We start from the raw sequence: 18,367 nt of genomic DNA on the forward strand, positions 1-18,367 counted from the left end.
CAGAACACTGGTTTGCTGACTGCTGTGTCCAACTTCCAGTTTGTAGCGCTCTACTTCCAGCCTGCTCCTGTCTTCAGCCTTCCAGCTGTTCCTGGTCATCTTCCTCATTGGAGGTTCTCCACGGTATCATTGGAAGTTCCCAACCAGCCCCTTCATCAGCAATCCTGCCAGGCACTTGTGCCACTCTGCACTCCTGAGCCTCCTGTCTGCTCTATTAGGGGTTCTCAAGACAGAGGTGTAAGAGAAGCCTTCCTCTGCATATGGGGCTCTACCACCATGTACGTGACAGGAAGTCAATATGAATATGTTTCTATGGTTTTCAGGGCTACTGGGGAGGCTATCAGATTGGATGCTGCTGCCCCATGTGACTCTAGCAGCCATCTTGGTTCAGACAGAGCCTATTTAAAGCCCTTGGTGTGCATTTCACATGTGAGTAGTGTATGGACCGGTCACCTGTCTGACAGGGACAGCAGTTAGTGGCAGGGAGATGTTCCAGATGAATAGGAAAAGGGTAGGGACATGCCATCCTTCTGGAGACCTCCCCATTTGGGCTCGGCCACATTCCGTCCCTCAGGACAGATGCTGTGGGCACATTGCTGTTATATGCCATGAGTGTTCCCGATCGAGTGCCTTCCCGGGGGGTTTGTTGTGAATTACTGGCTTCTGCATTAATACAGGTTCTTTTTTACCTGCTATCAGACTCTGTGTTTACTGCAGCCACAACACACTGCACCTCTGCACAGGTGTATTTGTAAGTCCTTTTGAAAGGAAGGTTCCCTCTTCATTCTTTCCTCAAGTCCCAAAAATGGTATGGCAGTACAGCCTTGTGCCATTTCTTCCTAGACTGTTAAAGTTATTCAAGCAGCATATGCTGCAGCAGGATTTCTTTCCCATCACACTTAATGGCACATTCATCTAGAGGTATAGCATCCTCCTGGGGCATTTTGGAGCAAGATTCTGATGTTTACAAGACAGCAAGCTGGAAATCCGTGAATACAGTCATTTCTAACTATCACCTGGATGTTTCCTCATCCTCTTCAGGTTCTTTTGGTTTAGTGTGTTGTTGTGAGACAACACCTTGCTTGAAATAAATTAGTTTTCTGCAAGTCTCTTTTGTGTGTTTTTGGCTGTCTTCTCGCTTCTAATTTTTTTTGCTAACTTAAAAGAGAAGTAAGGGTCCCCCCCCCTTTAATACTTACCTAGGTGGATGCATCATGGGACTGATGCTGCATCTGTCCCCCGGAGTCTCTACACTGAGAACCACGCGATTGAACATCTACAATGGCTCGGTTCCCACAGATTCCCGAGAGGAGAGGTGCTGACTGTCAATCAGCAGCTCTACTCTCTGCTCCTCCACGCTCACTGGAACGCAGAGCTGTGGAAGGGCGGGGAGCAGTCATCTCAGTCTCTCAGCAGCTTACTGAGATGCTGAGACAGGCATCAGTCCAGGCACCTGGCAGATCCAGACTTTATTGTCGTGATGACGCGGTGCCTGGACTGATTACAGTGACGTCAGCAGAGAGCGGTCTAAAGTCCGGTCACAGGAGGGAAAAACTAATTGTGCTCCTGTGACCCATAGGAGAATCCCAGCCAAACAAGCTCAGGCTGGACTTTTCCTTTAAATCTGTGAGTATACTGACATGAAGAGGCCAGGAATATAGAGGAGGCCATGAGGAGGCCAGAAAATAGTTTTGATAGTTACTGTAATTCTTCTTTCCTGGCTTCTACTCATGTAATCATACAACCCTCCCTAGATGTTCTATCGTGAGCCAGATGGGAACATCTAGGGTTAGTTTTTAATAAGCTAGGAAAGGAGTGTCTTGAAGGGTCCAGGGGGCAGAGCTGACTTTATGGGTATGCTGACATGAGTGGAGGCCAGGAAAGAAAAATGATGGTAAGTATCAAAACACTTTTCCATAATCTCATCACTTGTCACATCTGAAAAAATTTAAACTAGGAAAGCTAGTGCCATAATACCAGCAACATCTTTTACTGGTTATAAATATTTCTACTCCACCTACAACATATGTTTCTCTCTATTTGTTTCTTATAGGTTCAAGGTATAACTGTACAGAGCCAAACATTTGCAGAAAGTGTATCAGAGCCGGGAAGCACTTTCCAAGATTCAAATTTTGATGGGATTTTGGGATTGGCATACCCCAACCTGGCTGTTGATAACTGTATTCCAGTGTTTGACAATATGATTGCACAAAATTTAGTGGAATTACCTTTATTTGGAGTCTACATGAACAGGTATTTAAATGCATTATACAGTTTCACAGCCGTAATATTTATTCCCTGAAGATGAAAGTTGTAGATACTGCTGTATCATTTTTATATATATTGTATATATTTTGTATTGTTGTTTGTGGCTCAGTATTACTATCTTTAAGTTTATTGTATAGCATTATCTAGTCTAAATTGTGGAACACAGCATGGCATTAATTTAATAAGCTATGTTCATAATTATATCTCAGAATCCTTTAAAATTAACATGCATAAATACTAGAAGAGGTGGGCTTGCTTGTTACATTGAAAAAAAAATCCTTAAACTATTTTCTAGTAGTATATATGTATAAAACAGTGCCTGTGCATGCAGTTAACCCCTTATATTTATTCAATACATCCATCCAAAAATCTCTACATCCCCAGTCCAGTAGTGGTCACAGTTACTGGTTTAAAAATGCCCCACCAACAAAACTCCTGGCCCTTACAACATCTTTTTGTCCCTGTCTGTCACCTCCACATGTTCGTAGCATTCATGACACAGTCATGAGTCAATAGTCTTTGCAAAAAAACTATTTTAAATTTTCGGTTCAAGAGTTTATGTGTTAACCCCTCAGTGTCCTGTCCACTGTGCATACACATTAACCCCTGGAGTCAGTTTCCGGAGCATGTGTGTTAACAGGGCCGGTGCCAGACTATTTTGTGCCCTAGGCGAGATCAGCTACTTGCGAACCCACCCCCCAAAAAATATTAAAAATGTATTCAAGAATTTTAGCACCAGAACTCCTGGTGGAGAGATGGAGCCAGGTGGGGGGATGGAGCCAGGTAGAGGGATGGAGCCGGGGGGGATGGAGCCATGTGGGGCATGGAGCCAGGTGGGAGGATGGAGCCAGGTGGGTGGATGGAGTCAGGTGGAGGGATGGAGCCAAGTGGATGGATGGAGCCAGGTGGATGGATGGAGCCAGGTGGGGAGATGGAGCCAGGTGGGGGGGTGGAGCCAGGTGAAGGGATGGAGTCAGGTGGCGGGAAGGAGCCAGGTGGAGGAATGGAATCAGGTGGGGGGATGGAGCTAGGTTGGGGTTGAGCCAAGTGGATGGATGGAGCCTGGTGGAGGGATGAGCCAGGTGGAGGGATGGAGCCAGATGGAGGGATGAGCCAGGTGGAAAGGAGAGGGGGGTGCAGCCAAGTGGAGGGGGTCACACACCAGTGATAAGGTCTGACTGGAAGCCCTCATCCCCAGCACTTACCCCCACCATCTGACAATTTCCTACTTTGGGGCACTACTTTCCAGCTCACTCCACATTTCAGGCAGTAGGTGGCAGGCAGTGTCATGGTTGTCACCAGTCTCAGGATCAGGAGATGGGGTCTCCTACAGGCTGTTACTCACAGCTCACACACAGGAGACCTCCTCCAGCTCCTTCCCTGTTCATATCAGCTGAACAATCAGTTCCACCCTGGGCTCCAGTGGCCGGCCGCTGAGAGGCTGGGTAAGCAGGGCGGGCTGCAGGAGTAGCTTTGGTTTGGGCTCCTCCAGCTCCAGGACAAGTGGCTCAATGGCCTCGGGCCAGTGTGTGTCCTATGGCCAGTCTGGACCTGGGTGGATCCATCCCGGCTGTCTCTGTGCACAATGCCGCCCGCCCTGCTCCTCCGATGGCTGCACATCACTCAGGGAGGGAGGGGGGACAGGCAGAGAACTGACACCCACAGCTGCTGGACATCTGCATGGTCGCCCCTGGCTCCGGGGAAGGGGGGATCTGCCTGCACATTCTTCCATCCAGCGACTCTGCAGCCAGCCAGATGAAGCCAACTCCCACTACACAACACACCTCAACACACCAGCCACCACCCACCGGGGGGCATACGATCCTCTGGAGGGGACCCAGTGGCTGTAGTTGCGCCCCTAGGTGGCAGTGCACCTTAGGCGGCTGCCTAGTTCGCCTAGTGGGAGCGCCGGCCCTGTGTGTTAACCCCTTTGCTCCCAGTCCCCATCACACCTCACATCACCAATTTGCAAGCATAGGTGTTTTAACCCTCAGCACCCATCCTCAGAACATATGCATTAACCCTTATGTGTCTAGTCCCAAGCACATATACATTAAGCCTTTAGCGAATATTTCCTAGCACATGTGCTTTAAAGTAGTTTTTTTACCTTGATGCATCCTCTGCATTAAGGTAGAAAAAAAAATCCCCACTTCTTGTTTCCCCCATCCCTAAACACTTACCTTCTTCCTGCCACAATCAAGCGCTGTTCCATCTGCAGCACCGCTCTGTCCTTTCCTTCTGCTTCCATGTACATGCTGTATACTTTTGCACCTTTGTGGGTAATAATGCACTAGTGGTTTGCGCCTTCCCCGTCTTTGTTTTTGTAGTTTTGTAACTTCATTGTATGGCCATAGATTTCTTTAGACTTTAGATTAAATAGTTCCTTCCAATGCTAGAGTCACCATTTAAAGATTTGTATATTGTGATTATATGCCCTATTAAGTGACTGTAGTCGTTCCTCATAACTGAGGTCTTTCAGCCCACCTATCAGCTTTGTTATCTTAGCAGGCATACCCCCTCTCACTCTTCTAAACAGGGAGTACCACCGGACAGTCACAAGTCAGTCATATGCACTGCCAAACCAGGTTTCTGATAATCCCACAAGATCAAAATCCTCCTCATGTATCAGGAGTTCTAGTTGTTTTATTAACTGGACTTCTAGCACGTGTGTACATATCTTTTAATGTTGTACAATCGCATATTATTATATCCTTGTTGTAAAATTTTAATTATGGGTTCTTGCAGTGTTTCCAAAGATACAGAAGATTTATTGAAGATTGTTCATATACAGAAACAATGGTGTCAGAACACTCTGGCCCCTTTAATGTCAGAGTGCTTACAAATTAAAAATTGTTATATATTACTGCTTACCATTCCTGATGTGGTGATTGTATTAGTTTTCATCATTCATTTCTTTTCCATTCTCACCTGGTTACATAGTTAGGTTAACCACTTGACCACTGAGCACTTAAACCCCCTTCCTAACCAGACCAATTTTCAGCTTTCGGTGTTCTCACATTTTGAATGACAATTACTCAGTCATGCAACACTGTACTTATATGAAATTTTGTCCTTTTTTTCACACAAATAGAGCTTTCTTTTGGTGTTATTTAATCACTGCTGGATTTTTTATTTTTTGCGCTATAACAGAAAAAAAAATGAAAATTCTGTAAAAAAATGCATTTTTCTTCATTTCTGTTATAAAATTTAGCAAATTAGTAATTTTTCTTCATAAATTTTGGTCAAAATGTATACTGCTACATATCTTTGGTAAAAAATAACCCAAATCAGTGTATATTACTTGGTCTTTGTGAAAGTTATAGAGTCCACAAGCTATGGTGCCAATCTCTGAAAATTTATCACATCTAATGCACGGCCTATCTAATTTCTTGAGACACTAACAAGCCAGGAAAGTACAAATACCCCCCAAATGACCCCTTTTTGGAAAGTAGACATTCCAAGGTGTTTTGTAAGAGGCATGGTGAGTTTTTTGAAGTTGTAATTTTTTCCCACAATTCTTTGCAAAATCAAGATTTTATTTTTTTTTCTCACAAAATTGTCATATTAGCAGGTTATTTCTCACACACAGCATATGCATAGCACAAATTACACCCCAAAACACATTCTACTCCTCCTGAGTATGGTGATATCACATGTGTGAGACTTTTACACAGCGTGTCCACATACAGAGGCCCAATATGCAGGCGTTCTTGGAGCAAAAATTACTCATATAATTTCTTGACTACCTCTTACAATTTTGAAGGCCCTGGAGCACCAGGACAATTGAAACGCCCTAAAAATGACCCCATTTTGGAAAGAAAACAACCCAACGTATAATCTATGAGGCATAATGAGTCTTTTGAACATGTCATATTTTTCTACAAGCTTTTGGAAAATGTGTAAAGAAAATGAAAACACATTTTTTTTCTCTTTTAAATAATTTATTGAGAATGAAACATTGCATATTAACAATACAATTTTTAACATTGTATAAGAATATCAAAATTTTAGAGAGTAACTTCTCATAAAAAAAAAAAAAAAACAAATGGTTAATTTAAGATTGGGGATCTTAGCAATAAGTATAAATGAAGTATATAATCATAACGATTGATAAATCTAAAACAAATTGTATAAGGGAGATATTAATAATATATCATATATTAGAGAGTTAAACATAGAGATCAAAGTATTATCGAGAAGTTGGTTACTATTAGGGTGTCCTAGAAAGGTACCCAAACATCCAGGGCCAAGGTCCGGCTATGTGGCCCGGCTAATCCCGGATGACCAGACACCCAACAAAACACCCCCATCGCAGACCGGGGAAAGTTGTCAATAAACCGATCATTACCTTACTTTCAAGGAGTAATTCAGTATAATATAATAATTTATTCCCACTATCGTTTATAGTGAAAATAATGTTTATTAGGTAGGAAAATGGGGTGGGATCTGAAAGGAGGTTGGGGGAGTGTGGGGTCATCAGAGGAGATAGGTTGTACAAATATACATAGAATCATTTATAGTTATTGACCATAGGGGTGGCAAAACAGTTAGGGTAAAAGAAGGGAGTAGTCTAAATCTGGTGGTAGGAAATGGGTTATCCATGGAAGCCATAGTGTATTAAATTTATCAAGTTGATCGAGAATGATTGCTTCCATTTTATCATGGATCATAGCTTGCGTTATATATTGTTTTACCGATACTTCAGAGTTTGTCTGGCTTCCAGGCTTTTGCTATTGTTTGTTTTGCTGCTGTTGTAACATATAATAAAAGTTTAAATTGGCGTTGTGTGATAATTCGTGGTTTATTATTTAGGAGAGCTACCGAGGGATCAAGTTATAAAGTAGTTTCAAACATTGTAGAGAGAAAATTAAATATTTTTGACCAAACGGTCTGAGCTATGGGACCATAGCGGTCCACCAAATTTGGGTCCACCAAATGTGTAGATATGTACCTGGGTCACTACAACCACGAAAACATTGAGGGGGATATTGGGGAAGGAATTTAGATATTCATGCAGGTACTAGGTACCACCTGGTAAGAACTTTATAATTTGTTTCAAGAGCTATTATGTTTGGTGTAGCGGATTTAGTATCTTTCCAGATTTGTACCCAATCTAATGTATCTTGGGTAAGATTTAAATCAGCCTCCCATTTAGAAGTGTAAGATGGAGGAGAGGAGGATGTATGCGAAAGAAATTGGGCATATAGGTCTGAAATCAGTCCTCTTCTGTGTGGATCCGATATACAAGCACGTTCAAAGGTAGTATAGTCCAGAGTTGGCAAGTTGGCGGGGGCTTTTTGGGACAAAAGGTTTTTTAATTTGTAAATATCTAAACGTTTCATTAGAAGATTTGTTGTGAGATTTACTTAGTGTTGGAAATGTAATGATTTTATCAGATTCATAGAATTGATGTATTCGTGTAAGACCCACATTTTTCCAGGCCGAAAAGGATGAAGGTAAAGTCCAAGCTGGATAGAAGGAGGGATTTTGTAAGAAGGAGAGGAGGGGATTAAGTGGAGACTGGAGGCCAAACCTGGATTTGAGCCTATCCCAAATTGAGAGGCTATGTCAAGTGATCGGATTTGTTATTGAACGACGTTGGGATGATGAAAGCCATAATAGATTTGACCTGGAAAGTGGATCACATTCCGATTCTATTGCTACCCAAAGGGGAATTTCTTTTGTGGAATGGTATTTAGTTATTTGTGCTAATTGAGAAGCTTAATAGTATTTTGAGAAATTAGGTACGCCCAGGCCTCCACGGACTCGTGGCATGAATAGGGTAGATTGTGGTAAACGTGGTTTAAGCTTATCCCAAATGAATTGGGCTGATCTACGTTGCAGTATGTGGAAAAAATGAGCAGGAACATGTATAGGGAGCACTCGGAATAGGTATAAGATTTTAGGTAGTACTAACATTTTAACCACTGTAATTCTACCCATCCAAGCTAACGGTAAGGAAGACCATTTTTTCATTAAGGCAGTTAGTTGAGTTAGCATGGGTGGGTAATTTGCAGAGTATAAGTCAGCTGGATTTGCAATAAGTGAGATTCCTAAGTATGATATGTGTGTTGTCGACCATGTAAACGGGAGGGAATCTTGTAATTGTTTTTGCAGTTCAGGTGATAACAAGATATTTAGGGCTTTTGATTTACATTGGTTAATTCTGAGTCCAGATAAGTTACCGAATTTAGAAAGTATGTCAATGAGGTTTGAAGCTGATATTAGGGGTGAAGTTAGAAATACTAATATATCATCGGCAAACATACAGATTTTGTGCTGTTGACCACCTAGTTCAATCCCTTTTATATTTATATTAGTTCTAATAAGTTGAGCTAGGGGTTCAGTAGCTAAGGAGAATAGAAGAGGGGATAATGGACATCTCTGCCTGGTTCCTCTTTCAATGTTGAAAGGGTCAGAGCGGTAACCCGAGTAGGATACATAGGCTTTTGGTTTTTGATAAAGAGAGGAAATTCATTTCAGGAACCTCTCTCCAAAACCCCATCTATGAAGAATGGCGTGAAGGTAGGACCAAGACAAAGTGTCAAATGCTTTTTGTATGTCGATTGAGAGAAAGCAGGCAGGGATTTTGCGAGTTCTGACTCTATGGATTAGTAGGGTAGCACGACGAATGTTATCACTTGTTTGTCTGGTGGGAATGAAATCAGTTTGATCCTTATGAATCAGTGTACCTATGATTGGGTTAAGTCTATTTGATAGGATCTTGGCTAATATTTTAATATCCATATTGAGTATTAAGATAGGCCTATAGTTAGACCTTGAAGTATCATTATTTTGAGGTTTAGGAATCATGGATACTGAAGCTAGTAGGGATTCTGTGTGAAAGGAATGTCCTTCTAAGAGTGAATTAAATGCATTTGTCATAATTGGGGATAGTAGTGTAGTGAAATGTTTATAAAAGGAGGCTGAAAATCCCTCAGGGCCTGGACGTTTGTGAAGTTTTAAGGATTTAATAGCAGATGTGACTTCCGAATTTGAGATCTGTTTATCTAAGTTTTCTTGTATATCCGAGAGAGGGAAGGTGAATTGAGGAAAGTAGAGTGTCTAAGCTTTTTGGGTCAAATGTGTGTGTATTTTGATACAAATCTTTGAGTTTTCTGCTGAATTGATTCAGTATTTTCGGTGGATTACTAGAATATGTGTTTTTAGTTATTTGTAGTCGAATCAGTTTAGGAATGTGGTTAGCTCTTCGAAGAGTTAATGCTCAGAACATAGTTGGTTTGTTTGCTTTCATATATAATGCATGTTTTGTTTTGCGAAGAGCCTGTACAGCCGAGTCTGTCAAAAAAAGGTCCAGTTCCAACTTTGCTGTATCATAGACAAGTTTAGTAGATTTAGAAGGCGAATTTTGGAACTCTTCAGAGGCTTTATAAAAGGTTTCCTCTAATTTGTTTTGAGTATTCTGTTTTAATTTACGGTGATAAGAGGCTTGGCTGATACAGACTCCTCAAATAGATGGTTTAAGAGCTTCCCATAATGTCAGTGGATTTGTATCTGTTGGTTTGTTGTTCACTAAGTAATCTTGAATAGCTTTTTGGATATTTAGACGATATGTAGGGTCAACTAGTAAATTACCATTTATACTCCAGGATCTGTAATTAGGTCTAGGGATCAGGGATGAGAAGGTTGTCATGACTGCATTGTGGTCTGACCATGCACATGGGATAATTAATGAGTTTTGTATCAGTGGTGAAGTGCCAGTATGGACAAATTGGTGGTCAATACGAGAAAATGTTTTGTGAGGATGAGAATAATGTGTATATTGTCTTCTTTTGGGATTTTGTTCACGCCAAGAGTCAATAAGTGAATGTTGTTCAAGAAGCTGTCGAAAATTAAGTCGTTGAGGTTGTAGTGGTGTAGGGGATTTGTCTAAGGCCATATAGACTTGAGGATATTGGCGATTTATAAATTTAGGGGCAGATAATGTTGAGAAGTGTGTTTCCTGCAGACATATTACGTGTGCAGAAAGTGATGAGAAGGAGTGAAAGGCTTTTGTTCTTTTTTGTGGTGAATTGAGACCCTGGGCGTTAAGCGTCAGTATATTTAAAGACATTTGTCATTAACCACTTGAGCCCCGGACCATTATGCTGCCTAAGGACCAGAGGTCTTTTTCCAATTTGGCACTGCGTCGCTTTAACTGCTAATTGCGCGGCCATGCAATGCTGTACCCAAACGAAATTTGCATCCTTTTCTTCCCACAAATAGAGCTTTCTTTTGATGGTATTTGATCACCTCTGCAGTTTTTATTTTTTGCGCTATAAACGGAAAAAGACCGAAAATTTTGAAAAAAAATGATATTTTCTACTTTTTGTTATAAAAAAAATCCAATAAACTAAATTTTAGTCATACATTTAGGCCAAAATGTATTCGGCCACATGTCTTTGGTAAAAAAAATGTCAATAAGCATATATTTATTGGTTTGCGCAAAAGTTATAGCGTCTACAAACTAGGGTACATTTTCTGTAATTTACACAGCTTTTAGTTTATGACTGCCTATGTCATTTCTTGAGGTGCTAAAATGGCAGGGCAGTACAAAACCCCCCCAAATGACCCCATTTTGGAAAGTAGACACCCCAAGGAAATTGCTGAGAGGCATGTTGAACCCATTGAATATTTATTTTTTTTGTCCCAAGTGATTGAATAATGACAAAAAAAAAAAAAAAAATTTACAAAAAGTTGTCACTAAATGATATATTGCTCACACAGGCCATGGGCCTATGTGGAATTGCACCCCAAAATACATTTAGCTGCTTCTCCTGAGTATGGGGATACCACATGTGTGGGACTTTTTGGGAGCTTAGCCGCGTACGGGGCCCCGAAAACCAAGCACCGCCTTCAGGATTTCTAAGGGTGTAAATTTTTGATTTCACTCTTCACTGCCTATCACAGTTTCGGAGGCCATGGAATGCCCAGGTGGCACAAACCCCCCCCAAATTACCCCATTTTGGAAAGTAGACACCCCAAGCTATTTGCTGAGAGGCATATTGAGTCCATGGAATATTTTATATTTTGACACAAGTTGCGGGAAAGTGACACTTTTTTTTTTTTTGCACAAAGTTGTCACTAAATGATATATTGCTCACACAGGCCATGGGCATATGTGGAATTGCACCCCAAAATACATTTAGCTGCTTCTCCTGAGTATGGGGATACCACATGTGTGGGACTTTTTGGGAGCCTAGCCGCGTACGGGGCCCCAAAAACCAAGCACCGCCTTCAGGATTTCTAAGGGTGAAAATTTTTGATTTCACTCTTCACTGCCTATCACAGTTTCGGAGGCCATGGAATGCCCAGGTGGCACAAACCCCCCCCAAATGACCCCATTTTGGAAAGTAGACACCCCAAGCTATTTGCTGAGAGGCATGGTGAGTATTTTGCAGCTCTCATTTGTTTTTGAAAATGAAGAAAGACAAGAAAAAACTTTTTTTTTTTTCTTTTTTCAATTTTCAAAACTTTGTGACAAAAAGTGAGGTCTGCAAAATACTCACTATACCTCTCAGCAAATAGCTTGGGGTGTCTACTTTCCAAAATGGGGTCATTTGGGGGAGTTTTGTGCCACCTGGGCTTTCCATGGCCTCCGAAACTGTGATAGGCAGTGAAGAGTGAAATCAAAAATTCACGCCCTTAGAAAGCCTGAAGGCGGTGCTTGGTTTTCAGGGTCCCGTAGGCTAGGCTCCCAAAAAGTCTCACACATGTGGTATCCCCATACTCAGGAGAAGCAGCAGAATGTATTTTGGGGTGTAATTTCACATATTCCCATGGCATGTTTGAGCAATATATCATTTAGTGACAACTTTGTGCAAAAAAAAAAAAAAAAAAAAATTTGTCTCTTTCCCGCAACTTGTGTCGCAATATAAAATATTCCATGGACTCGACATGCCTCTCAGCAAATAGCTTGGGGTGTCTACTTTCCAAAATGGGGTCATTTGGGGGGGTTTTGAACTGTCCTGGCATTTTATGCACAACATTTAGAAGCTTATGTCACACATCACTCACTCTTCTACCCACTTGAAGACAAAGCCCTTTCTGACACTTTTTGTTTACATGAAAAAGATATTTTTTTTTCCAAAAAAATTACTTTGAACCCCCAAACATTATATATTTTTTTAAAGCAAATGCCCTACAGATTTAAATGGTGGGTGTTTCATTTTTTTTTTTCACACAGTATTTGCGCAGCGATTTTTCAAACGCATTTTTTGGGGAAAAAACACACTTTTTTAAATTTTAATGCACTAAAACACACTATATTGCCCAAATGTTTGATGAAATAAAAAAGATGATCTTAGGCCGAGTACATGGATACCAAACATGACATGCTTTAAAATTGCGCACAAACGTGCAGTGGCAACAAAATAAATACATTTTTAAAAGCCTTTAAAAGCCTTTACAGGTTACCACTTTAGATTTACAGAGGAGGTCTACTGCAAAAATTACTGCCCTCGATCTGACCTTTGCGGCGATACCTCACATGCATGGTGCAATTGCTGTTTACATTTGACGACAGACCGCCGCTTGCGTTCGCCTTAGCGCGAGAGCAGGGGGCGACAGGGGTGCTTTTTTTTTTTTTTTTTTCTTTATTATTTTTTTGCTTTTTTATCTTATTTTTAAACTGTTCCTTTCATTTTTTTTTTTTAAATCATTTTTATTGTTATCTCGGGGAATGTAAATATCCCCTATGATAGCAATAGGTAGTGACAGGTACTCTTTTTTGAAAAAATTGGGGTCTATTAGACCCTAGATCTCTCCTCTGCGCTCAAAGCATCTGATGACACCAAGATCGGTGTGATAAAATGCTTCCCCAATTTCCCAATGGCGCTATTTACATCTGGCGAAATCTAAGTCATAAAATGCTCGTAGCTTCCGGTTTCTTAGGCCATAGAGATGTTTGGAGCCACTCTGGTCTCTGATCAGCTCTATGGTCAGCTGGCTGAATCACCGGCTGCATTCTCAGGTTCCCTGTTGAGACAGGAGAGCCAGAGAAAAACACGGAAGACGGTGGGGGGGGCATTCCCTCCCACAGCTTGTAAAAGCAGTCTAGAGGCTAATTAGCCACTAGGATTGCTTTTACATGAAAGCCGACCGCTGGCTGAAAAGAATGATACCAAGATGATACCTAAACCTGCAGGCATCATTCTGGTATAACCATTCAAAGTCGTGAATGGCGTACCTGAAGACAAAAAAATGGTTAACAATAAAGCACAGTAAACGGTAAAGTATAAATAATTACATACCTGAAAAACAAACATGATAAAACATAATAACAATAAAACATTGCAGAATAGAATACAGTAAAAAAGAGCAGAACAAGAGAGAGAGAATAGAGAGAGAGAGAACAATAAAACGACAACTATTTTTTTTTATTTTATATATTTTTTTTTTTTTTTTACACTTTTTTTGTAACTAACTTTTATAACGGTAACTGGTTCCAGGTTCGGGTCTTTCAAAATGCGATGGCATCTTGGGAGACCCTGTGAAAGTGTGCCTAGTCTGTGCAATGCTGTACCCTACGCTAATACTCAACTAGTGAATGGTAGCGTTCAAAACATTCACCAATGCAAAGACCAGGATTGTCAGGACAGGAGGGACAATAATAGCGGGTGTCACACCTATATCCGCGCTTGCTGCAGACACAACATCTTTTTTAGGGGGCGTTGGGTAGGGGTACTCGGGAGGACATAAAGAAAATGCCTCTCATGCAGCCGACTGCATTTGGTTGGGGATGTGAATGGGGGAAGTACGGGCGCTGCAGAAGCGGTGGGTTCCCAATTAGGATTGGCGAATGCAGCAGGAAGGGCACTATGGGCACGACGGGCCTGTGTTTGTCTTCTTGGTGGCAGCGGGACACTACTTGTGCTTGCCACCTCACCAGCTTGAACTGCACTTATGGGACTCGCCACGTCACCAAGTGTTACTGCAGTGCTGGTTTGACTACGACCGGGGTGTACTAGGCCGCTGGCGCTTGCCAGTTCAATAAAAAGCTACCAAAAAAACTGTTAGCGATCGCAGGGATCAGGCCTGACTCTGCGAACGCTGCAGTTTAGTTTAGTGTTTTGTAAGTGACAGTGATCGATCGATACTGCACTTGGGTGGGCTGGGCCGGGCGGAGGGGCAAAATGCAGGTGCTAGCAGGTATCTGGGCTGATCCCGCTAACACTGCGTTTTTGGGAACCCTAAACTGCTGGGGACGCTAGTATAGATCTGATCGGATCAGATATTGATCCGTTCAGATACTATACCACTAAGGGAGGCGTATGCTGCATGCGTGGGTGTTAGCGGTACTGGCGCTAATCTGACGCTGCTTGGGGCTGGTGCTTGCCAGTTCACCAAAATACTACCAAAAAAACTGTTAGCGATCGCAGGGATCAGGCCTGACTCTGCGAACGCTGCAGTTATGCATTTAGTGTTTTGTAAGTGTCAGTGATTGATCGATCGATACTGCACTTGGGTGGGCTGGGCTGGGCCGGGCGGAGGGGCAAAACGCAGGTGCTAGCAGGTATCTGGGCTGATCCCGCTAACACTGCGTTTTTGGGAACCCTAAACTGCTGGGGACGCTAGTATAGATCTGATCGGATCAGATATTGATCCGTTCAGATACTATACCACTAAGGGAGGCGTATGCTGCATGCGTGGGTGTTAGCGGTACTGGCGCTAATCTGACGCTGCTTGGGGCTGGTGCTTGCCAGTTCACCAAAATACACCCCCGTACCAAAAAAACTGTTAGCGATCGCAGGGATCAGGCCTGACTCTGCGAACGCTGCAGTTATGCGTTTAGTGTTTTGTAAGTGACAGTGATCGATCGATACTGCACTTGGGTGGGCTGAGCTGGGCCGGGCGGAGGGGCAAAACGCAGGTGCTAGCAGGTATCTGGGCTGATCCCGCTAACACTGTGTTTTTGGGAACCCTAAACTGCTGGGGACGCTAGTATAGATCTGATCGGATCAGATATTGATCCGATCAGATACTATACCACTAAGGGAGGCGTATGCTGCGTGCGTGGGTGTTAGCGGTACTGGCGCTAATCTGACGCTGCCTGGGGCGACGCATATCACCGCCGAGCGATCAGGGGGCTAAACCTTTATTCGGTAATAAACGGCGGGTGCCCTCACACTAAAAAAAATAAACAAACTAACCAGCGTCACCCGTAACACTTATACGGTGATCAGTGGTGAAAGGGTTAACTAGGGGGCCATCAAGGGGTTAAAACATTTATTAGATAGTATATGGGGGTCCCTGTCGCTATAAAACGCTGACGGCGAACCTAAATATTTACGTCCCTAACTAGCGTCACCAGCGACACTAATACAGCGATCAGAAAAATGATCGCTTAGCGACACTGGTGACAGGGGGTGATCAAGGGGTTAAAACTTTATTAGGGGGGTTAGGGGGGTATCCTAGACCTAAAGGGGGGTAATACTCACTGTCCCAACACTGTAACTGTCACAAACTGACACCAATGCAGTAATCAGAAAAAACAAAAACAAAAAACAAAAAACTGCTGGTGTCAGTTTGTGACAGAGGGGGGGGGTGATTGGGGGGGGATCGGGGGGCGATCGGGGGGGGGACCGGGGTGTTTTGTGTGCCTGGCATGTTCTACTGTGTTGTGTAGTGTTAGTGCACTCACAGTGAAGTCTTCTCTCCTCGGCGCTGCAACGGAATACCGAGCCGAGGAGAGATGACATAATTTCCTTTGCTGCTGTTTAGCATACAGCAGCAAAGGAAGTTATCTGATTGGCCGGCGGCGATCGCGAGGGGGGGGCCACGAACGGATGGCCTCCCCCTCACCTCCGATCGCCGGGGGACCAAAGACGACCGCCTCGGGCACCGGGGGGGGGTCCGATCGGACCCCCCACCCGCGGAAGGCAAATCACGTATATATACGTGATTTTGCCTGTCCGTGCCACCTTGCCGACGTAAATCGGCGTGAGGCGGTCGTCAAGTGGTTAAAACAAATGTTATTAAAATTATTAAAAGTTATTGTTTAAAAAAAAAAGGGGGGGGGGAAGGGGGGAGAAAGGGAAGGTAGGAAAAGAAGAGTTTAATAGAGGTAAAACAGATTAAATAGAAAAAGTAAGTTACTGATTATAAAACTATAAAAGAGAAGTTGTTATGAAATATAAAGAAATGTAGCTCCTATGTGGAGCCTGTATCCAAGGGTAGGTGAAATTTTCACCAACCGTTGGGTACTAACCGTCCAAAGAGAATCCGGCCAATAAGTCTGGCAACTCGAGGATCAAGTGAGAGGTGCAGTGGACTGTCTCCGGGACAACGGTAGCCTCTTCAAAGGTTATACAAACTTTCATCACCCACAGTTATTACCTCTTGTATCTTTTGACCTTCCCTCTTAGATTGTAAGCTCTAAGGAGCAGGGCCCTCTGATTCCTACTGTATCAAAGTGTATTGTATTTGTACTGTCTACCCTCAAGTTGTAAAGCGCTACATAAACTGTTGGCGCTATATAAATCCTGTATAATAATAATAATAATAATTAAACAGTACGAGTCATGGATGAGGTATAAGTTATTATTAGAATCACTTAAAATAAGTGTTTTCCTATAACCTAGCCTTTTAAAATCTATAAGTAAAGGCAATATATTAAACCTAATAAACCTGAAGAATGGTGTTGAAGCATTATAGATATATAATAAGATGAATATTACTATAAACTAGGGATGAGCCGAACACTCCCCTGTTCGGTTTGCACCAGAACTTGCGAACATTTGTTCGAACATGCGAACACCGTTAAAGTCTATGGGACACGGACATTAATAATCAAAAGTGCTAATTTTAAAGGCTTATATACAAGTTATTGTCATAAAAAGTGTTTGGGGACCTAGGTTCTGCCCCAGGGGACATGGATCAATGCAAAAAAAAAGTTTTAAAAACTGCCGTTTTTTCGGGAGCAGTGATTTTAATAATGCTTAAAGTGAAACAATAAAAGTGTAATATTCCTTTAAATTTCATACCTGGGGGGTGTCTATAGTATGCCTGTAAAAGGGTGCATGTTTTCCGTGTTTAGAACAGTCTGACAGCAAGATGACATTTCAAAGGAAAAAAGTCATTTAAAACTACTTGCGGCTATTAATGAATTGCCGGTCCGACAATACACATAAAAGTTCATTGATAAAAACGGCATGGGAATTCCCCACAGGGGAATTCAAAATTTAAAAAAAAATGACATGGGGGGTCCCCCTAAATTCCATACCAGGCCCTTCAGGTCTGGTATGGATATTAAGGGGAATCCCGGCCAAAATTTTTTTTAAAAATGGCGTGGGGTCCCCCTCAAAATCTATACCAGACCCTTCAGGTCTGGTATGTATTTTAAGGGGAACCTTGCGCCAAAATTAAAAAAAAAAACTGGGTGGGGTCCCCCCAAAAATCCATACCAGACCCTTATCCGAGCACGCAACCTGGCAGGCCGCAGGAAAAGAGGGGGGATGAGAGAGTGCCCCCCCTCCTGAACCGTACCAGGCCACATGCCCTCAACATTGGGAGGGTGCTTTGGGGTAGCCCCCAAAACACCTTGTCCCCATGTTGATGGGGACAAGGCCTCATCCCTGCAACCCTTGCCCGGTGGTGTTGGGTGTCTGCGGATGGGGGGCTTATCCGAATCTGGAAGCCCCCTTTAACAAGGGGACCCCCAGATCCCGGCCCTCCCCCCTGTGTGAAATGGTAAGGGGGTACAAAAGTACCCCTACCATTTCACAAAAAAACTGTCAAAAATGTTAAAAATGACAAGAGACAGTTTTTGACAATTCCTTTATTTAAATGCTTCTTCTTTCTTCTATCCTCTATCTTCTATCTTCTTTCTTCTATCTTCTATCTTCCTTCGGTTTCTTCCTCCATCTTCTTCTTCTTCTGGTTCTTTTGGTTCTTCCTCCGTAGTTCTCGTCTGGCATCTTCCTCCGCGGCGTCTTCTTCCCTTCTTCTCCTCAGGCCACTCCACATCCATGATGGCATGGAGGGAGGCTCCCGCTGTGTGACGCTTCTCCTCTTCTGACGGTTCTTAAATAACGGGGGGACCCAACATGCAGGGAGCACCATCAGGTGTTCTAGGAGAATAAGTGTCAAATCTAATTTT

General features: G+C 42.7%; 1 protein-coding gene across 2 annotated transcripts in view; it reads left to right on the forward strand.

Moving 5' to 3' along the window:
• Window positions 1–18,367, forward strand: part of CTSE (cathepsin E) — a 553,970-nt gene that overhangs the window by 249,524 nt on the left and 286,079 nt on the right. For both annotated transcript variants that reach the window (XR_012241707.1, XM_073615874.1), the window contains exon 5: window positions 2,054–2,253. Coding sequence is in view for 1 of the 2 variants with exons in the window: in XM_073615874.1 (XP_073471975.1) it covers window positions 2,054–2,253 (200 nt within the window). In the remaining variant the exon portion in view is untranslated. The remainder of the gene's footprint in view (window positions 1–2,053; window positions 2,254–18,367) is intronic.

This window comes from Aquarana catesbeiana, linkage group LG02 (genome assembly GCF_042186555.1).
Source record: "Aquarana catesbeiana isolate 2022-GZ linkage group LG02, ASM4218655v1, whole genome shotgun sequence".
In the NCBI taxonomy this organism is placed as follows: domain Eukaryota; kingdom Metazoa; phylum Chordata; class Amphibia; order Anura; family Ranidae; genus Aquarana; species Aquarana catesbeiana.